Genomic DNA, 23,112 nt, shown 5'->3' on the forward strand with positions numbered 1-23,112 from the left:
TGGGTACCTAAACGTTTAGTATTTTAATATTAATTTAATGCAAATGTATACATACCCAATAATATTAAACAGAAAAAATAAATATATTTAATAAAAATCTTTGTTTTAATGAATGTACAATGTTGCGGCTCGGTAAATACGTCAACACTGAAATGAAAATCAGTTTAGCATAGGGAAAATTGGGGAATTACACCTCAAAACGGTGAATTGCGCAGCGGCGTTATTGTGAATCAGCGTAAATTGAACCGGCGTAAACTGAGGGCTACCTGTATTATAAAAAACCATATTCTAATGTAAATAGCAAGTTTTTGCAATTGATTATTGCTATTATATTTTTAAAAAATTTCATTTTAAGTTGAAAAAATATTGATTGTCATTTGTTTTAAAGTTATTGGAATATTATTGAATCTCTATTTATTACAATTGCTGCAATCATTAGAATTTGTCTAAATAAGTTAAAGATATACAGTATATAAAACTAATTTTTAAAAGTAGAAAATTGAGATTATGTACAGTACATATAGTTTAAACTTTCTTAATTGTTATAAAAGCAATTAATATTATATTAAATGATTTTTACTAATTCAGTATTGGGTATGTCCTCTCTTATTAGAAAAGTAGGCATATGGATTACAGCCGTAATCCATAATGAAATTTGTGAAATTTATACATGTATCTTAATTTGTTATCTAATTATAAACAGAAATAATGTGTATTTTCTAAATATTAAAAAATGGTATATAGCAATACAATGCTTGGATGATTACCAAGGGGCAGTTCCTGCCAGGAAGACTTGCTATAGAAAACTGGCCAAATTGAAGAAAATCCAGAAAATGCCATGATTAGTTGGTCAAGCAAGAACCCATATTAACTGTCATTGATCAGTAGTTTTATTCATTCTGCCACTGGTGGGAAAATAGAAAAACAAGGAAACAAAATTTGTTACAGCTTGAGTTTTTATTTTACATTTATTGTAAGTAATTGTTGCAAACTGTGTTTGAATGCTCATTGTAGATCTATTTGCCACACTTCTGTATATTTTCTTGTTGATTAATTTTGATTAAATTGCAAGTTCTACCATATTCATAACCAATCCAAAAAATGCCATGCTGCTGTTTGTAGCAGTATCTTGAAGTTGTTCAATTCTCAATGAAAAAATGTCACCGCCTTTGTATTTCAGGTGAAATATTTGAGATAGCATACTCAGAATTTGTGATTTTATTAGTTTTCAGATTATTTCTATAAAATTTTGTTTACCTCTTTATGATTAGCTTTTATGGATACACAATTCACTGATTCCAGCAATGTTCAGCATATGATAAACAAATAAAAACAATAAGACAAATTAAAAATACTGTTGAAAGATAGGTCAGTGACATCTTAACAGCTAATGTGAGAGACAGGTATATAACCTCAACAAAAAAAATAGGCAAAAGAATAGTGCTGATTATATGTGTTTCCATGTGCATAATGGAGCTAATTGTCTGTGTAGATAATGTATTATAATAATGAAAGTATTTGAATGAAAATCTATTATCTGTAGTGAAGGTATTCCAGAACTTAATGACAAATTATGAGTTATAATTTAAGTTCTGGAATTCATTAAATCAGTTGTAAAATATAATTAATATATTTTTATATTTTCTAACAAAATATTGAATAAATTACAGCTTGAACTGAAAATGCCTGGTCAAGAAAGTAACAGACTTAGAAACTTTAAGCACAAGGGCAAAGATAATGAGGTATGTCATATTTTGAATATTTAGAAAATACTTTAGTTTTACAAAACTTCTCTACAGTTTATCTCAAATTATCATGGTTTCTTTTTTGATCTATTGGATTGTACGTATAAATATTAAAAAGAAAATAAATATAATAATTTATATCCATTACATTATGAAATTAACAAACATTCAAATTTTGGAATTTTTAGTGCTTCAGGCTTCAAAAGCATCAAAGGAGTACTAAGTGAGCATTAAAAAAAATAATTGAAACACAGCTGATAATTTTAGTAAAACAAATGTTTATGTATTAATTTAATGATTTATCTATACAAATATTTACATACTGCTTTTACATTTGAGAAAAAAGGGAATATCAGTCAATATTTTGATTGCAATAAATATGAAAGAATTATAAAATAAACATTTGATAAATTTTCAAATAAAAGTAAAATGTTGGTAGTTGGGTGACAACTTTGGTCGTACATATTCTAAGATTGGAATGATAGAGAAGATTAGCATGGCCCCTGCAAAAGGATAACATGCAAAATCGTGAAGCGTTCCTTATTTAAAAAAAAAAATGGAATAATTCGGCATCCCATACAACAACTGTTTTATCCACTGAAGAAGCTATATATTTATCGTCTGGAGATACATCGCAATGAGTGACAGTCTGCATCTTGTGATCGTGACATTGTAATAATTCTGCACATGTTTTGTTATCCCAAACCCTTGTTGTTCCATCAGATGAGCATGACACTTTTTTATTACAAGAAAATAATTTGAAGTAGTTAATTTTTTTTTTTTGTGTGACCTACACAGGTAACATATTTTCTAGGTTCTTCCAAATTGTTAAAAGTGTATTTGCAGAACAAGTAACAAATTTCCTACTATTGGAATAAAATGCAGAATGGATCACCTCTGAATTATGCCCTGGATAGTTTGTATTTTCTTCTGTTTCAATAACATAAACCATAAATAATTTTTGAGCAGTCATATGATAGACCAGGGGTGGCCAACAAGTCGATCGCAAAGCCAATTTTGGTCGATTGCTCGCGATGTCTTCAATTAATGTGTTACACTTGTAACCGAACGTAACACGCAAATGCAAATGTAGTGATATTGGACCACCGCGTCCTCCCTCAGATGCGGCTTTGTCAGTCCATGTGATATTCATTTGCGTACAGATGTAAAAGGGAAATAAGAAATGTAGACAAAGGATCGTAAAACCAAAAAAAAAGTGGACAGAGGGAGTAGTCGGGACACAGTAGAAAGAGGAAGAGTGAAGTGGTGGTTCCGAAAGTGATAACGTTGAGTTTCAATTTTTATTCTGTTTACAACGTAAGTACCTTTTCTTCATGTTTTAAATAAGTTGTGGCTTTTCTTACCTATCTAAACGTAGTATGTATTTCTCACCACCCCCTCGTCACTTAGACTAACCCTACGACAACAAGTCGATCATGACACATTTTTAAGATAAAAAGTAGATTGTCTGTACGTAAAAGTTGGCCACCCCTGTGATAGACAACAAGTAGTAATGTCACCATCTCTCTTTTCAATCATTAATGTTTTACTCAATTTTCCTTCTAAATCTGAAAGAATCTGAATACAGTTAGTTTCATCGGGTGTTGCAGTAGTCAAGTTTTCATTATGAAAAATAACAGAAAAATGTTTAGTTAATCCAATTCTAGAATAACCAATAAATTTGGTAAAATCCCATATTATTCCATCATTTCCTGAGGACAGAATTTTAGATCCATCATTTGAATAAGAAACATATCATACACATTCAATATGCCCTTTATATATATATAGATGTTTCTGTATTGCATCCATTTTTAATTATGGTTATACCAGCGTTTCTCAAAGTGGGCGATAACGCTCCCTTGTGGGCGCTGGAGGCTTTCGGGGGGCAGTAGAAGGCTCAGTGATTAAATATTAGTTTTATTTCTTCTCATTGAAACATTCTTTGATCTCATAAATAGGATATGAGCCACACCCTATCTATCCTATCCATATAATAATGCATGTTTAAACATTATACTGTATTTGCAATAACTGTTTTTAAGATATACAATAGATGGTAATGTAAAAAGTTTAAAAATATGGGGTCACTAGATTTTTTTTTATCTCAAAGTGGGCGGTGGTCGAAATAAGTTTGAGAACCTGTGGTTTATACTATTCTAGAAACAGCTGTCCAATCCAAACATGTAAGCTTTGAAAACAAAACCACCAAAAAATGGAATAATTACTTGAATATTTAATTGTAGATTTATAAAAAAATGTTTTGTTTTTTTTTGTCAAAAAATTGTTTGACACATATATGAATAAAGTGTAGGCATAGTGTAAATTGATATTATGTTACAGTGACAAATCATCATTACCTTGAATTTCGGTAACTATATTCAGAAGTCTTCAATTATGAATTATATAAAATTTGAGTTTTAAAAGTTAAATAATTTATTAAAATGTAAACTGTAATTATAATAAAGTATATGTTTAAATGCATTCTATAGGAAATGAGAAGACGACGAACTGAAATAAATATAGAATTAAGAAAACAAAAGAAAGATGATCAGTTATTGAAAAGAAGAAATTTTATTACAGATGAAAATGAGTCTCTTAGTCCTGTACAAAATAAGGTATGTATTTTTTTAAATTTAAAATGAGTATGTAAACTTCATACAATATGTGCTGATTTCGTAAATTAATGAAATCTTAATCCTGTTAAGTATATACAAATGTGTCTTGGAATGACACTATATGCTCATAACTTCAAAGCTTTTAAAAATTTGATCAGAAAAACATTTACAACAAAATAAAATTTTGTCCATTGGAATTATAATTAAAATCATCTAATACTTTATTAAGAATATTTTACTTCATATGTTTAACATTAGAAAACTATAAGAATTGTAAGATTAAATTCTTTTTATATCAATTTAAACATATTATTATTATTTTTTAACAGACAGTACATACTGTTTATATATTAAGTTTTTTACTGATGATCAAATTTTTGATGATTTTGAATAAACTTTTTGAAAATTACTATAATTAGATACCAGTTATGTCTATGGAAGAGATTGTTCAAGGAGTATGCAGTCCAGATCCTGAACTCAAATTACAGGCTACTCAGTCTGCTCGTAGAATTTTGTCTAGAGAAATAAATCCTCCTGTTGATTCTATAATTCAAGCTGGTTTATTACCTACATTTGTTGAATTTTTAAGTTGCCATGACAGGTAAAGATTATGTATAAATAGGAACAATTGCTATAAAAATTAATTTTACCTTTTAATTTTAACATCCTGAAAATTAGGTAAACTAACATTGATTTAATTTTATTAACTATTCTTAATAATTTTGTTAAAATAGTTCTTTTAAAGTATTTGATAATCTTATAATTTTATTTTTAATTTTGCATAGATATTTAGATAAAATTTAGTCCATTGAAATTCAATTTCATACTATATAGCACAACAAGAGAACAATTTTAATACATATTTTTTATTTTGTAATCACTTTTATGTAACATTAATTTTTACATTATGAACATTTAAGAATAGAAAGATTTTAACATTAACAGGAAAAATCTTGTTTAATTGTCTTTTATTAATCTATAATAAAGTTAACCAAATATTCAAAATAATTTCTGTTAAATTACTTTCTAAATTCCAGTTATTTAATAATTTTTTCTTTTAACTTTACAGTCCTGCTCTACAATTTGAAGCAGCTTGGACATTAACAAATATAGCCTCTGGTAATTCTGAACAAACTCAATGTGTTGTTAGTGCTGGAGCTGTTATACCATTTATAAATCTTTTATCATCTCCTCATGTTAATGTTTGTGAGCAAGCGGTCTGGGCATTAGGAAATATAGTAGGTAAAGTACTGTCAATAATCATATTTAGAAAAATAATTCCTAAAACAAAATTCTAACAGGCTTTAAAATTTGTCACATTGATATCAATGTGACAAATTATTATAGTCTTGTCAAGTTTGTTTCAATTAGTTTTAGAGCTTCCGGCTACTTTTCTGAATATTTTTAAGTTTTGCTAAATGAATTTATATTTAATATTTTGAAATTTTGCTAATAATTCACAAAATAAATTATAAGATTTTCATTTTAAGATTCCTTATTTGAACAGTAGCATGTGTAATGGATGTGTCCTTTGTGCATATCATTTCAAAATTTAAAGAATTTTATTTTGGATTAAACAAGTTTTTCATTTTAATGAAAATTTAAAATGTTTTTAATACTTTAGAATAATTAGCATTTGTAATTTTTTTAAGATTACCTTTGCTCAGTTTACATATTTAAATTTTAAACAAAACTATTCTGTACTATATGAAGGTCTGTTTGAAAAGTTTCAAAACTTTGAAATTCCACATAAATGGAGTATAGTAATGACATATGACTTCTATTCCTGCATAGCAAAAACTTTGTCCTGTATCGTCACATTTATTACATTATTATATCATAGTCAGTCATTGCTCTGCACGTTGAGTAAAACCTTTTTGGTTATGTTCTGCAATTTTTTGTGTATCTATGAAGAACAGTATGTCATTAAGTTTTATGTGAAACCAGGAAAATATTTTACCAAGGTACTTAGAATGAGGCAGCAGGTTTATGGCAGTCATTAAGAGCCAGATTTGTACACATGAATTTTTCTTCATTAAGTGATGAAAATGTAACAGTCAGCCTGTTTTATTGACATTTATTAATAAATTCTGAAATAATTTACTCAGTGTAGATGAATTTCTTGTTTCCTAATATAAAAGTCACCAAATTTTTAACCCTGTTGATTATTCAAGTTCTTTTCATAATATTTGAATATTTGCTGACTGATTTGATTAGCTATACTAAAATATTTCATTTTGCAGCAAAAAGGTTTCTCATACGATAGATGCTTAAAATAAATATTTATCTATTCATATGTATCATATAAAATATATATAAAATTTAATAATCTTTTAGGTGATGGTTCAACTTTGAGAGATTATGTTGTTCAACGTGGAATTCTTCCACCTTTATTAAAACTTATTAATCCTGATACACCAGTAAGTATGGATAAATAATTTTATTTAATTAGTAGGAATTTTATTAAATTTATGATATTTTAAATATATTCAGGTTCCTTTTTTAAGAAATATAGCATGGACATTATCAAATTTATGTCGTAATAAAAATCCTCCTCCATCTTTTGAAGTAGTCCAAGCTTGTCTTCCAGCTCTTGCTCAATTAATATTTCATTCAGGTACTTGTTTTTATACATGTAGATAGATTCTATTTTGCTAAATTTTTAATAACTATTGATAAATTTTTAGATGAAGAAGTTGTTGCTGATGCTTGTTGGGCCTTATCATATATTAGTGATGGCACCCAAGAAATGATTCAAGAAGTTATTAATGCAGGTGTTGTTCCTCGATTGACTGAATTGTTAGAATGTTCAGAAATGGCAGTAGTAACTCCAGCTTTAAGAGCAACAGGAAATATAGTTACTGGTAATGATGTACAGACTCAAACTGTCATAGACTGTGGTGCTCTTCCATCATTTCATAAACTACTTAATCATACTAAAATAAATATTCAAAAGGTTAGTTTGATACACTTTTAACTTCAAATAATATTAGTTTTATTTATCAACCAGATGGAATGGAATAGTAGCTGGACAGGGGAGGGAAAAAAAATAACTATACAATATTATAAACTTTTCTGTTACTTGTAAATATTAATTATTATTCTTCTGCAAGTAAATAAATGTGTCTTTGCTCATGAATTCTCACTTATATTCTTATACTGAAGGACATTTGAAAAAGAATTCTATTGTTAGTTTTGGTGTCTCCATTTCTAAGTTTCAGTTTTTTTCTTTCTTAAAATTAGTGTTATTTCTTGACTTCACTTTTTACATCAATATATTAATTCAAGTGAAAAGCCAAATTCCTAATTGTAGAAAAATTGCATTGGAAAGCAAAATTTGTTTATTTACTACATTTTCAAAAAATGAAATAAATGTCTTTTGCAGAAAACAAATTAAAATAACATACATTGATGCCATTGTACTGATATCAGAATTTCAAGATGGATAATAGCATGGTCACATTATTTGCTAGTCATGTAGCTTCTCGTTTGAGTTCTTCCACTTTGTTTACTTTTTGAAAAAGTAAATATTGATGGCTATCTAAAAACTTTCTAATGTAGCAGTATGTTTACAAGTGGTCAGTACTTCACTTCATTTTGTGTCTGTCATATTGATCTATTGACATTTTTAAGACAACAGATAGTTAAACATTTTAACTCTGATATCTGTAAATATACATAATATATGTGGTGAGCTTTACTCTTGTAAGCACATATAAGTATACATTCTTCAAGTTTGTCTCAGTGTAGTGTACACATACATTTACAGGAAAACATGAAATTTTAGATAGCTAGTGACAGATCTACAAAACTTTTTTACATGGTTTTTGCAAGATTTGTTATAGAATTTTCTAGCATAAAGATAAACATGGCATCTAGTTACCATTCATGCTAAATGTCTCCTGAATTCAAGTTATTCAACACAGTCGAATCACAGGAAGAAAATATTGCCTAGATCTAATCATATCTAATTCACATTTATTAAAAAATGTGAATTAGATATGAGATATTAGTGTTTTCTTTGTGTGTTACCTTTTAAAAACTTAACCTTGGAAGGAGAGGGAGAGTTTCAAGTAAACCCACTCATCAGAGGGTTAACTTGATTTTCTGGACTGTGTTGTAGAAACAAAATTTTTTATTTCTGTATTACTTTTCTGTAGTACTTTTCTATAAGTGGAAATGGCTCCTATCAGTTCATTAGATTAATTAGCCAGGCAACTGTAAAACCAACTAGATTATATAGTTATTCAAAAAATCTGGAAAGAATATCAATTGTAATGCAAATATCAAAGATGCAGTGATTATGTATATACAAACAGAACAGTGATTTTTTTTTAAGGATGACTAATTTAATAAAATTTAATTTTATTTGTATTTAAAATTATTTTATCATATTGTACATCCTCAGCAGTTTAGTTTGGTGTCCAGTTAAATACACTCAGTTGTAAAAATTAGCACACCAAAGAGTTGTCAGAATTATTGAATGAAGATGCACATGTTTGAGTAATGGTGATATAAGTAGGCAATTACAAAATGAAAGCAAAAGGATTATTTTTTGCAGGGAAAACTACAAATGAAAGGAGGTAGTACCTCTAGTGTGAATATAGTGATATGGGCGTATGGAGGCATACAGGTGCCATATGGTGTCCTACAGCATCTCAGTCCACAGTTACCTCAAGTGATCCTCTAGTTCAGCCAAACTCAGGCTCCAAATTGTGATGCCAGATGTGTTCATTTGCTATAGACTGGGACTGGACAGGCCAGTGTAGCAATGTAGCAGAGGCAGTCCTGTGACACTTGCTGTGTTTGGTCAAGCATTGTCCTGTTGGAAAATAGCTTTTGAGAGCCCTGACATGAAAGGCAACAAATGTGACTACAGGATATCACTTACTGCTGGGTATCATGGTTCCTTGGATTACTATTAGAGGTGATTGGATGTCGTATATGATGGCACCCTAGACCATCGCTATACCAGTTGTGGGGGCAATGTGCCGCTCCAAAGCATAGGCGGGATTGAGACTTTTATCATGGGACTTGCAGACACAAACATGGCTATTGTCAGTGCTCAAATTGAATCTGGATTTGTTGCTGTAGAATGACTCACTTCATTCCATTGCAGTCCAATCCCTGGGAGTGACACCACTCCAAACAGAGGTGATGGTAGGTGGTGTCAATGGCAGCACACAAAATGGTAGACAGATAGATATAGGACCTGTAATAATAGTGCCACCTGTCTGGATGGTAGACAGTGGCTGTGGTCATGCTTGTCAGAGGACTAGTGATCCTCTCAGGTTAGTGGTGTGCTCATGGATGATGTGTATGAGCTTACTCGTCCACTGGTCACAATACCACCTTAGTTTTGTCAGAATGGCCTAGGTGGCAGGCCATTCAGCAAGATGACCATCCAGCTTCTCTCAACCTAATGATCCTTTCTCAAACCCAGTTAGTTGTTCATATGGTCTTTGATTGTGACATAAAGTCATCTCTAGTGATAAAGCATCCCTCTGCAACAGATAAATGAGACGGGATGCCTTTGCATGCTTTTTTTATAGACCAAGGGGGATTACCATGTGAGTTGGAAATTCATTGTTTGTAACTGATTTATCTTTTTTAGTTCCTGATGTGTATGTTTCAGGTTGAAATTGTGTGTATGCTCATTAAAGTTCTTTAGTCTGAGAATTGATATGTGATTAAACCAAAGAATGTGTGTGTAATATGTAAAAGTGGTATTTATGTAAGAAGGAAAAATCTATAATATATAAAGGAAGTGATGGTTTTACACAGCAGTTGCCAACTGATGGTCTACAAGAAAATTTTGGTGACCGAAATGTCCAAATTTGTCCAACAATGTTTGGTTACTTTTTCTCACTTGGAGTTTTTATTCCAATCTAAAACCAAACACAAAATGACTTATCAATAAATCAGTAATCAGCAATAACCTAAATAATGTTGAGAGAGCAATTATTGTCCTTTGCGGAAAAGAGCTAAGCATTCATAAACTTGTTGCAAACAAGTAATAGCAAACTTCACACTAATTTGTTATAATTAAACAAGTGAATTTTCAAATTAATAAAGTAAAATGGAACTTTTATGATCACTATTCTATAGATGTTTGTATTGTTTAAAAAAAATTCATGATAGTGGTCTGCAGGATTCAAAATTGAGTTGTGGTCAGTGAGGTCAGAAAAGTTAAGAACTGCTGGTTTTATGTACAATATATTTGAGGAAATAGAAAGGATAAAGATTTTAAATGCAAGCCATTGATTCTTAATTTGCATATTAAGATATTTAATCAAGACAAATACAGGTAACCCCTGTATAACACGGGAGTTATGTTCCAAAAAATTGTCGTGTTATGCAAATCCGTGTTATACGAAACAAAGAACTAGTGCAAAAAGGGGCTTTAGGTTTCAAAAATTAAAAAACATGCTGTTAAATCTTGATGATGCTCATGCTGAGATCATCCTATATTGGTAGGATGAATAATCCTCTGGTAAAATATTTACATGCTGTTAAATCCTTATTTAAATTGGATTTATTATTCATTTTTTTCATAGGTAAAATACTTATTTATTAAGTAAATATTTTACCAGAGGATTATTCATCCTATCAATATATGATGAGCTCAGCATGAGCATCATCATAGTTTGTGGGTGTGTTTGTTAATAGTGGTCACTCTGCAAAGGGAGTGCGCTGCTGTTTTTAGGCATTTAGGAACAACGGTGAAAGAAAGATGGCGGTGCCCGCATTATCGATAGTATTGTGTGGAGGAATCTATAATTCTAAAATGAGCTTTTAGAGGCAAAAGAATGGTCCCAATTGTAAAATTTAACCATTAAATGGATTATTTGTTGAAAGAGCATTCAAAGTAGTTACGAAAAAATTAGAATGCTTGCGTGGAGGTATAAAAGAACGCACCCTTTATTACATTTTATGTTGTATGAGAGTTTTACCCAATTCCTGAACCATGTTAGAGTGAATCCGTGCTATAGAAGTGCCGTGTTATACGGGGGTTACTTGTACGTTGATTTATAGACTGCAGGAAGACTTTCGTTTCAAACTGAGTTCAGAGTTTATGCTTTCCTGTGTTGAATATCTTTGGCATTTATCTGCATGTTTCTTGCAACTATTATGCTGATATCTCAAACACTTGAACATGATAAAAATAATAAATTCTTGCAATTAAAAGATTTTGATTGCAGATTTAGAAATTCAAAAGCTTTTATTTGATCTGCAATATAGAGTATTGCATGAAAAAGAATGGTCTAGTTTGAATATCTGGCACTAATGTATTGCATGGAGTGAGCAAACATCAGTTGAGTGAACTTGAATTGGGTGAACATTGATTTTGTGTATTGTCCAAATCCACACACAGTACGGAAACTGAGAGATGCCAGCCACACAATTGCCACCATCAATGTCACTATGTTACATCAGAGGTTTCTAAACCCAATTTGACATTCATAACTGTATAGACGTGACATGTAACCATTTTGAACATCTGTGACTGTGATAGCAGCAGTTGGCTTATGTTTTTGCTAAGCTACAGATCAGGTTTTTTTTTGTGTGTCACCCTTTAACTTTGCATAAATTCTTCTTTCATATTCCACATTTTCTCATATGAAATTACTTTTAAAATTGTCAGTTTCTTTTCTCTTTCATATTAGACATATTGAAAACATAAATCATTTGTGCTTGGAAATATTTAAACAATTCACTCCATCATAATATATAAATTTAAAAAATGCAAAACAATAATTTTATAGAAATTCTTTTGGGTCTATGAAAAATGTGCAGGTTGTTTCAGTTAAAAACTAATATCTGTTGTGCTGAAAATTCTTTTATTGAATATCTGATTGTGTTCATTGATGCATTTTTTTAAAATTTCAATATATCTATTTTAATAACTTTTAATTTAAAAAATGTTAACTTAGTATAATAAGATAGCAGTCTTATTTTAATGATATGAAACTGTGCTTTAAGCTTTGTTGTTGCTTCAAACACAATAAAAGTGCTATAAATTAAGACACTTGGCGGTCTTAAGACAAGTCTTAATATTTAATTGGTTGAAGAGGGGCTTAGGAGCCCAAAATGTGTAACTTTCACACATATCAACTAAATAAAGATGAGAGAACCTGCCAAGTGTCTTAATTTGTAGCACTTTTTTGTGTTTGAAGCAACAAAAATATAATAGAATCTCATTTTAATGGATTGCTCAGGCTGCCAAAAATCATCTGTTCTGAAAATTCGTTATATTGTGAACAATGGATTTCCATCAAACCCAGTACATATTCCATATGTAAGGAGTGCATCATCATACTATACAGAATTTCTGAAACACCCCATATATTATCTAAACATTGAAAAAAAAAAAATGCAAAGTTTACAATAGGTGGGGCTAGTAAAATCTTTTATTCTGAATTATGGATCCACTAAGAGGATGTAAAATTACAATGATTTGGTGAGACCTGGGGAAAAATCTGTTAAAATGAGATTTTACTGTATTTATTTCATACACTATCCAATTGTATTTATAGATGCTAAGCTTTTATGTGAAGTTTTGATAGAAGTACTTTAAAAATTAAATTATTATTATTTTTTAATGTAGTACTATTGAAAAAGGATATCAAGAATTTCTCAATGTATTTTTTTATTACTATCATTCTAAGTGAAAAAAGTTTCATGTGAATAATAATTTTTGTCTCAAATAATGTATCTATTTATAAGAAAATGACTATAATTTCAAACTGGAATTATCTCTTGCCCTTTGGCTTTTATCTTAATGGTTAGAAGAAAAAGTTGATTCACAAATTAACATAATATTGCTGTTTTTCATTTAGCCTACTAGGCAGTAAACAATTAAAATTGAAAAGTTATATTAAATATATCTGTATACAGTATATAATAATATATTATATTAAATAACTGAAAATTTGAAATATTTTATTTTAGGAAGCAGCATGGACATTGTCTAATATAACTGCTGGTAATGATAAACAGATTCAAGCTGTTATTGACTCGGGACTGATAGAACCTATTGTAGAAATTATTGCAAGTGTAAGTTGAAATTTCATCTTGAAATTCTTTTATTTAATAGTTATACAGGGTTAGAAGGTAAGAATACATTGGTTCCTTTATTCAAATGCTTGAGTTTGAATGCCAAACTTGATAAAAATTTGTTTCAGAATTCAAATGATGCTTCAAAGTTCAAACTGCAGATGCAGTGAAAAATCACTGGAAGCATAAAGTAAGCTTCTGAGCAAAGAATACAATCTCAAATTGTCAGTAATGTGTTAAATTTAACAACTGTTACAATTAAATTACACATCTATATTAAGTAATGATTGCTGTTAACAATAGTAAAAATTTTCTATTTAACCCAATATCACCTTTACAGTACTTAATAATCATGGCACCTAAGAAGTGTGTGGAAGTAACAAAATTTAACAAGTAAGAAGGTTGTAATATCAATGATTCAGATGAAAAAGGAACTTATTTGCAAAGCACAAAAGTGATACATATGTGGTGGATCTGGCAGCAATGTTTAAGATGTCAAAAGTCAACTTGTGTGACCACTAAATGCAATTTTTTTTATTATACAGTACTGTATTTACATATTTATTATATTCATGTTTAAATTTATTATTAGGGAATTCAATTATGTTGTTTATTTTTATAAATTATCAAAAACGATGTAATATCTTGTCACTAAAATTATACATTTTGTAAACTGGTTCCCTTTCCCACCAGTTTACTTCCTTTAGAAAAGTTTATCACATTTAGGACTAAATTTTGATCTAACTTCATCTTGGTCAGATGATGACAGATTCAGCTCCTGAAATCGACCCATTTCCTAAACATCTGTTTAAGAAATGGGTCAATTTCGTTCCATTTGGCCAAGGCTTTGCAGATGGAAATTCGATCCATCATGTTTTTTTGCATCCATTTGTGTGGCACCCAAACATTGAGCTTCTTTTTGAATCCAGCTTATGCAGATGGTTTAAAACTGTTTGGTGGTCAATCTTTAGCTCCTGGGTGATGCTATGACTGCCGGTCTACTTCGTGATTTTATCGACATTTTTGACGACAGGCCTACCTGTGCGAGGTGCATCTTTAACATCAAAATTACCAGAACAGAATCGATGAAACCAAAATTGCACATAATTGGCTGTGACAGTATTGGGACCATAAACACCATTCACAATTTCAGCTGCCTGGCTTGCATTTTCACTTTTATTGAAGCAAAATTGTAAAACATATCTAATTTATGTTTTACAATTTTGCTTCGTCCATCTTTTACACCCTATAACTCACAACTTAATTGACCAATCAAAAAATGGTAAAAGAATTTTTGTTTAGTACAGAATGTCACTTTTCCAATAAGCACAAGGTTGAACTTGTGTCGTCATTATTTTACGAGATATATATCACTACAGCCATCTAGTGACAAAATAATGATTTCTTTTTCCCCAACCTAATATAATCTCTCTATATGGTTGATATATCAATTATTGTAAACTCTCTCTAATTATAAGGATTTATAATATAATTAAGTAGATTATATTGGAGTTTTGTGTTTAATTTGCCTCGGGAATTGTTTTATATCGTGAGGTAAGATGCAAAATTTCTTTCTTATCTGATGTCAGGAAAAAGATCCATAAATTATTAAAATTTCCAGTCCCTCTTAAAAATATCATGAATTACCATCCAATGACAGTGTGAGCAGATTTCACCAACCTGTAGTCGATAATCGTTTGATAAACCAACCATATTGAACTTGATTCCTCACAGTTTATTTTTTGTCACTTCAAATCACTTTTCTATTCAATCCAATTTCATAAATTCCAATTGATATATATCCCAACAACCTATTTCTCAGGCTATAACATATGGAATTTAATTAATAAAATTCAAATTTATAGATTATATTAATTGATTTTTTTAAGATAACATTTATCTTATAATTATCTTAATATTGCATTAATTTATATGCAAAAATGTAATGTTTTAAAACTGTATTTATTGAAATATAACATTTATAATGAAATAACTTTCTAGGGGGATTACAAAAGCAAAAAAGAAGCCACCTGGGCCGTTACAAATCTCACAAGTGGAGGAACATTGGACCAAATAGTTTATATTATTCAAGCAGGTGTAATTCCACCACTCTGTGACATGTTAAAGGTACCCGAAGCAAAAATAATTTTGCTAGTACTTGATGCTTTTAGGAACATTCTTGCAGTAAGTATGTTTGTGGAAAAGCAAATTTGAATAAAATTGAATTCTATTATTTTCTGCTGATGAAAACTGAATAAAGTGGTTATTTTTGTTTTTAATACGCTGTATTGCTTATTACAGGCAGCTGAAAGAATTGGAGAAATAGAAAAAGTTTGTTTGTTGATAGAAGAAACGGGTGGATTAGATAGAATTGAAGAACTCCAGCAGCATGAAAATAATGAAGTATATAAGAGTGCCTTAGAAATTATTGATCGTTACTTTTCTGGAAACGTAAGTATAGATTAGAATATTTTTATCCAGATTTTAGCAGTGCTAAGTACATATAACTTTACTATGATGTGAATTGTACTAAATCAGTTTCTATAAAATTTGATTATGCATTCAAATTAAACTGAAAAAGGCAAGGCCTGCATTTTCAATCACCTCGTGAGGAATTTTTTCACGACTTTCAATGAATTGCTAGATACAATATATTATATATTCCCAAAGCACATTGTATGTTACAATATTATAAATATTACAATATATAATGGCTTTCATAAGCTAATGTACCAGGAAAGGTGGTGTCAGAATATTTGGCTCTACCAATAGATAATCAAGTTAATTGTTTTCCCCAGTTATTTCTTAAATATTTGGTTTGAACCTTTTGAGATTTTATCGAATGCCAAAAAAATTGATAGAATTCCACAATGTGGAGTTAATAAAACTGTTTATAGAATGGCATAAGAAAAAAATCTCATTCATAATATAACATTACTTTTTTGTTTAACAAAAAAAAGATGTTTTTTTCAATCTTTTGAACAACTACAATATTTCTATTGGGTTGTTCAGAAAGTAATTTTGTTTTTTTCTGTGGAAAAAACACAATATTTTTATAATAAATATTTTATTGAATTATATATTGATCATTTTGGTCAAATACCTGTTGTCGTCGTTTCTGGTAGTAGCATGATTTCACATTCATAAAAGTTTTGATCGTTGCTTACAAAAAACTGATCCAAGTGATTTTTGACATTGTCATTTCAAGTAAATATCTTACAGTTAAAAAAATTTGTAAAGACTGGAACAAGTAATAGTCTGAGTGTGCTTGATCTGGCGAATATGGTTGGTGCGATAGTACGTCCCATCTAAGTTACAACAGTTTCTGACTAGTTACCAAACTTGTGTGAAATTTGACATTATTGTGGTAAAATACTACACCTGTTTTGTTGATCAATTCTGGCTGCCTTTTCTGTTTGATGATATTACTCAATTTGTTTACTCAATGGCAGTACACTTTTGAATCAATTGTTAAATTGTCTGGTAAAAGCTCAAAAAAAAATTTCCTTAAAATTCCACCAAAGAGAGAATCTCTCTTTAAGAACATGTAGAACCCATATATCAAGCTTTGAAACAAAACCAATTTGTTTCAAGTAGTCATAAACAGTTTGATTTGACAAATTTCATCTCTTAGTGATTTCATGTGTTGTTATTTGGCAGGTTGCTTCAATCAGTACCTTTATTTTGTTTTCGTTGGCTTCAACTGGCCATTTGGAACGTGGTGCATCTTCGATATTGAAATTGCCAGAATGAAATTTTGTAAACCAGTTTTGGCACTGTTGTTCTGTCAATACATCATCTTCATACATGTCACACACATCTTTTCTTGCTTGAACAGCATTCTTACCTTTTTGGTAATAAAAGAGCAAAATATGCTGAAAATGCTGTTTTCAATCTTCCATATTTGATAGGACACAAAAAATAAACAATTGCACAAAATCAAACAAAATTTTTTAGAAATAAGCCTTAAAATGCTAGCTGTCAAAATATATAATGATGATATGGTTTAGAATGAAAACAGCAGGAAAAATATCACTAATCTGTCTAGTGGTAAAAAAAAACGAAATTACTTTCCAAACAACCCAATATTAATATGAGAGATTAGCAGTGGGTCACTGGTTAATCCCCAAATTACCACTTACTCTGCACAGGCTGGTAAAACCCGATCTTGGGGTCGTTGGATGGCTAGGAGGGCAAATCAAGTGGGGAGGGGGTGAGGAAGCTGACAGGTGTCCTTAAATGACAGGAAACAGGTTCAACAAAATAATAAACATTTATTGAACGCCTAAGCTATGATACATAAAGCGATAATATATAGGTTAAATGCGGTTAGATACAACTCAGAATAAATGCGGCTAACATACTATACTCCTTCCTCGAAGGGTTAAACTAAAAATACGCTTAGGGGGAGAGAGAGTCTGGAGGTTCAAATAATTACTTCAAAGAGAGCTGTGGCAATTAAGTGTTATGTGGAAGTTCCTATGGTCTTCTATATGGTATCTTCTCCTTTCGTTGGGTCGAGTCTGTTATATGGAAGTCTGGCGATGAGATGAACACATTGACAAGTATAACTTCCGCGAGATCACCCTGAGCTTCCAGAGATTCAAGCATGGGAAAACTGACAAGTGATTGACTTTTGTTGATGATGATGATGCATTCTTCACACCTAAGTGTAAACTTTCCCATCTAATTGTTATACAATCGGTGAAATCCGATCCAGTTCAAATTCCTCGGGTTTTTTCTGAAGATATTTACACTTAAAATAAAATTCAAATTTTTAAGAGTCCCTTAAAAATCCACGGGCTCACAAATATAACTACAGGGTATCAATTTTGGGCAGATCTTTTCTCCATGCCTATGGCCTAAGTTGGTTGGTTTTTGGTATAAATTTTATGCAAGAATAATTTTGACCTATTTTAATTTTAACAAAATAAAATGTTATTATTCTTGAGATATTGTGAGCATATGCGGACTTGACAATGTTTCATGGGTTTGTGTTAATTAAAATGTGGGCTCTATCAGGTTAAATGCCATTGTATATTCAAAAAGTAGTGCTGGGAAAGCATAAATTCATTTATTTTAGTATTTATATTGTTGTAGATTAAAACTGAAAATATATGAACATTTTTAGAAAATTGATATTGCATCTTAAAATTTTTTCATTTAATTTTTTGTTCTGGAGAGCAATACCATATTTATGCATGTATAGGTCAAACCCAGTTTAAGAAATGATATATAGGGAAAAAATTAAAATCTTAGTTCTTCTGAGGGACAAGAGTAGAGACATGGGTATACTGAAATAGGGCAACACTGCAAATTTCAAATAGGAATGAAGTGATGGTTAATGCTTATTGTTGAGAGCTTGCTCAGTGCATGTTAAACATGGGTTGAGTGAGTTACACAGTGGAGTTTAAATTGCAAGTGGTGCATTATGCACAAGAAAAGAGATATTGAACAGCAGGAAGGAAGTTTTATGTAGATGAAAAAAGTGTAGTGATGGATTCAAACAAAGGATGCTCTTGGGAATACATTACAAAATTGGCAATTGTTTTGCAAAATATCCCAATCTGGAAGCAAATCTGTTTAGATATATCAGTAAAATTCTGGCAAATGGATTTTCTATATCTGTTGAAATAATTCAGTTCAAAGCCCAAAGGATTGCTCAAAATATGAAAATTCCCAAAAGTGAACACTACAAGATGTTTTATGCATATGAGGTGTCAGGGAGCCATTGTGTCATTGAAGTTAAATGCCAAAATGGCTTCCTGACACCTATGAAGAGAAATTGCTTGCATTTCAGAAACATATCATCAGCTTAAGAAAGAAACTTGGCTATGAATTACAGGCAATGGGCAATGCTGACGAAACTCTTGTCTTCTTTGATATGCCAAGTGACACTACAGTCAATCATGCAAGTGTAAAAACCATCCTAGTGGAAGCAGAAAAGCAGCGTTGTACTGTAATGCTATGCATTTCCTCTGACAGAAACAAGCTGCCATCTTGCATCATTTTTAAGCCTAAAATCCTGCCAAAAGAAACATTACCTGCCTGTAATATTAGTACGACTTCAAGATTGAGGCTGAGTGACTGAAGTCAGCGTGGTTTTGACGTCCAGGTGCATGGTTACATCAGTTACATTGGAAGTCTCCATGTTGGTTGTTGACAGCTTCTGAGATCATCTGACCGAAAGCATTAAAAAGATGAGGAAAAAAAGGTGACATGGTTGTGATACTGGGAGGGATGACTGGAATGCTTCAACCACTTGATATATCCATCAACTATTTTTTTAAAGCTTAGATGTTTCTACCATGATTGGAGGTGCACTGCAACAGAGACAACACTGACCAGGAGGCTAAGGAAACTGTCCCTGTTTCAGATGTGCAAATGGATTGTGACTTCATGGAAACTAATACCAGAAGAAATGGTTTCAAAAATTTGAAAGTTGTGTCCATTTTCAATGTGATGGATAGGTCAGAAGACAATGCAGTGTATCACATCATCTGAGAACAAGTGACACTGGCAGTGACAGTTATGTTCTTCACTTGAAATTTCACTGTCAATTTCAAATGAAGATATTGATTATAATTTTTATAGTCCTGTAGCATTACTGCTTAGTTGGGGCCTCGGATGGCTCCCTTATTTTCTTTGTTCCCTTTTTCCTTACTTCTTGCCATCTCGTCTAAAACCTTCAAATAATCTCGCTACAAAGTCTTAAGGTACTGTATGTAAAGACAGTTAATGATAATAAATTACTTAAGAATAATTTTAAAACAATTTAAAATTTTTATCTTGAGTATAGACTGCACCCTAATGTTGGACATAAAATTTTGGGTAGAACAGTGTGACCTATATATGTGTAAATATATAGTAGAATTTGCTTATTGTATTAATAATTGCAGATATTGTTGTCTAATCAGTTGTCTAATGTTATAAGAATTAGCATGTCCCAAAGTGTATCAATTAATGATAATCAGTTTTATTTCTTTAGATAGGCATTTTTGCACCATTGTCTTCAGTATGTAGTTGATTACATGCATTCATTCTGTTAGTGAATGTCTTAAATATTGATTGATTTTAATCATTATTTGTCCTCAGTACAGTAGTTAACTGAAGAAAGAAATGCCAGAAGTTTGTCCTGGTACTACTATATGAAAAAAAAGCCTAGGCAAATATCAAATGAAGATTTATTATTATAGAAATCCAAGTTTAATATATAATTACTTTAAAAGTCCTTTAATATTTTGTGGAAATTCAAATTTCATTGACTGATAACTTAAGTAGTGTATATAAATAAATAAATGTTATTAATAAGTGCATCCTGAAAATCTGATTAATTAAAAAGTACAATAGTCTGCTTATTGTAAACTTTCATCATATCCATAACTAAAACTTTATTTTTTGAATTTAAGAACAATTTTAGCTTAATTAAAAGATAACTTCTTTTTTATTCTATTTTTACAAATATTTACATTTTACAAATTTCTTAATTTAGGATGATACCAGTGATGAATTGCTTCCTCAGACCGATGTCTGTGGTAACTTTCAATTCTCTAATGACGGACCACCAGAAGGAGGATTTTCATTTTAAAAAAGAAGAGAGAATGTAAATAATTTGTTACAAAAATTTTACAGTACTTGCCAAATTTTGTATTTTTTTCAAATCAATTTCAGTTTTCATTTCTAAAAAAAATTTGAAGTTCCTACTTGTATTGACTGTTAAATTTTATTTTAATTCTGTATTAGTGTTGGTATCCATTCTTCTTTCCCATATTTGTGTATTNACTTCATAACTTTAATTCCGATGTTGAACATCTCATTCTCTCAGCTACGGAAATTTTAAGTCCCTTCAGAACTTCCAGTCTTAAAAGCTAAACAGGTAAATTTCAAAGACCATTATTTAGAAACTCTTCAGAAATGAGTCATATTATTTGGACAAGGAAATATCTGTGTTTAACAAAAGAGTCAGTTTTAAGGGCGTTCCGATTCGAAGGAATCGGACGTTCGAAAAACTGACCCTTTTTTTGTTAATTTTAATTTTTTAATTTTAATAAATCTTCCCCTATCTTCTAATATCACACACTATTTCCTATGTTTAGGGAATTTTTAAAGTAGGGTTCCCATTGCAGAGGGATTCCCTTTTCGTTCAGGAATTTATTCGTGGAAAAGATTTAGACCACGTGCAGAAAGGAAACAAAAGAAACAGGAAGTAGACGAAGACAATAGTGTAGTTAGTGGTCAACAGAGCCGGCCCTACCATAGGGCGAACTGAGCAGCCGCTCCAGGCGCTAAGTCCTAGGGGGCACCTCAGTGGTAAAAAAAATTAAAGGAAAAAATATTTTTTTCACTTTTCGATATTTTAATTGCAAGCTTGTGGCCAGTGTATGAATGGCCTTATCTGTTGAGACGCGAGTGGGCGGGGTTCCACCCCCGCCTAGGTTAAAGGCAGGGATGCCACCTGCGGTGACAACTCTGTTGTCACCGCAGGCACCGCTGTTTTAGTTGGCGAGTCCACTTCGAAGTGCCGGCACAATCCAACCAGAATCTCCATATTAGAAAAAACCAATCTTTCAACCAGAATCTCCTAACTGAACCAATCTCTAGCCAAGTACAGTGGGACTGATTTCTTCGAAATATTAGATGTAATAAAGATAGACATTTTTCCAGTTGGACGAGAGTGACCGAAAAGTTGTAAATTTTGGGAATTTCCGTGGATTTTCCGTCATACTCACTTGGTTCCGTGTGTCGTGTAGCATGATGGGATTATTTACAATGCATCTGGGTTTGCGACTATACTGATTCGACCAATCAACTTGAGTGTAACAAGTTGTAAACAAATCAACGTGAATTAGTTTACACGTGCTATAGTTAAAAGTTNTTTAGCATGATGGGATTATTTACAATGCATCTGGGTTTGCGACTATACTGATTCGACCAATCAACTTGAGTGTAACAGGTTGTAAACAAATTAACGTGAATTAGTTTACACGTGCTATAGTTAAAAGTTGTCTTATAGCAATATAGTACGCAGAAACAAAATGAAAACTTCTAATGTTTTATTTTAAAAAATAAACGAAGAACAAAATTAAATATTAGTAACATATGTAAAAAATAATACGAAAATTAACAGTAAAAAATTCACAAGAAATACAATTCGCTTTATGAAGAGAATTAGTTGAAAAATTAATTGCGTGTGTTGGAGCTAAAAAATCCGTTGTGTAATGGAAAAAGTATTTTAATTTAATCCTTTCTTCATACAGTTTTCTTCCTCGATCTATTTCTTAAATTGTTTTGTCTATTAAGATTATTTATTAATTATAACTTAACACTTCTGATTAATAATCTTAATATAGTGTCTACGCTTTTAATAATTTATACATATAATTTACTATCATTTTAATTAATACTCTTTTTCGATTAATTAGATACTTCTTTTTATTTTTGGAAAAATTTGCTGTATAATTTTATCAATTATGAATTAAAATTTTTTTATTAGTATTGACTTGACTTGACACGAAAATAAATGTCATCTACTCGTGGTCGAAAAATTCGTTGTCTTCTCAAACAACGTCTTTCGGCTCTTTCTAACTCTTCGATAGCGATAAGAATTGCGTATCCGTCAGCCATTTTTACTTTCGTGTAGCGATCTCACATGCTCGACTCAACGTGAGTAGCAACTCGCATGGTGAGATGGG

At 30.8% G+C, this 23,112-nt stretch overlaps 1 protein-coding gene and 1 non-coding gene across 2 annotated transcripts in view; both read left to right on the plus strand.

The window, feature by feature from the left end:
* LOC111631449 (importin subunit alpha-5-like) overlaps positions 1-21,190 on the plus strand; it is a 25,818-nt gene extending 4,628 nt beyond the window's left edge. The window contains exons 2-12 of the mRNA XM_023375698.1: positions 1,671-1,742; positions 4,238-4,363; positions 4,783-4,964; positions 5,433-5,605; positions 6,701-6,783; positions 6,857-6,980; positions 7,051-7,319; positions 13,316-13,420; positions 15,422-15,604; positions 15,722-15,871; positions 20,913-21,190. Of these exons, the coding sequence (XP_023231466.1) occupies positions 1,683-1,742; positions 4,238-4,363; positions 4,783-4,964; positions 5,433-5,605; positions 6,701-6,783; positions 6,857-6,980; positions 7,051-7,319; positions 13,316-13,420; positions 15,422-15,604; positions 15,722-15,871; positions 20,913-21,008 (1,551 nt within the window). The 5' untranslated portion in view covers positions 1,671-1,682 and the 3' untranslated portion in view covers positions 21,009-21,190. The remainder of the gene's footprint in view (positions 1-1,670; positions 1,743-4,237; positions 4,364-4,782; positions 4,965-5,432; positions 5,606-6,700; positions 6,784-6,856; positions 6,981-7,050; positions 7,320-13,315; positions 13,421-15,421; positions 15,605-15,721; positions 15,872-20,912) is intronic.
* LOC111631465 lies at positions 2,189-2,293 on the plus strand. Its single transcript, XR_002757704.1, has one exon. It is a non-coding gene; the product is annotated as a U6 spliceosomal RNA (small nuclear RNA).
* Positions 21,191-23,112: the final 1,922 nt, after the last annotated feature.

Source organism: Centruroides sculpturatus, unplaced genomic scaffold (assembly GCF_000671375.1).
Source record: "Centruroides sculpturatus isolate CEXI.00-Female unplaced genomic scaffold, Cexi_2.0 scaffold750, whole genome shotgun sequence".
NCBI classification, from domain to species: Eukaryota; Metazoa; Arthropoda; class Arachnida; order Scorpiones; family Buthidae; genus Centruroides; species Centruroides sculpturatus.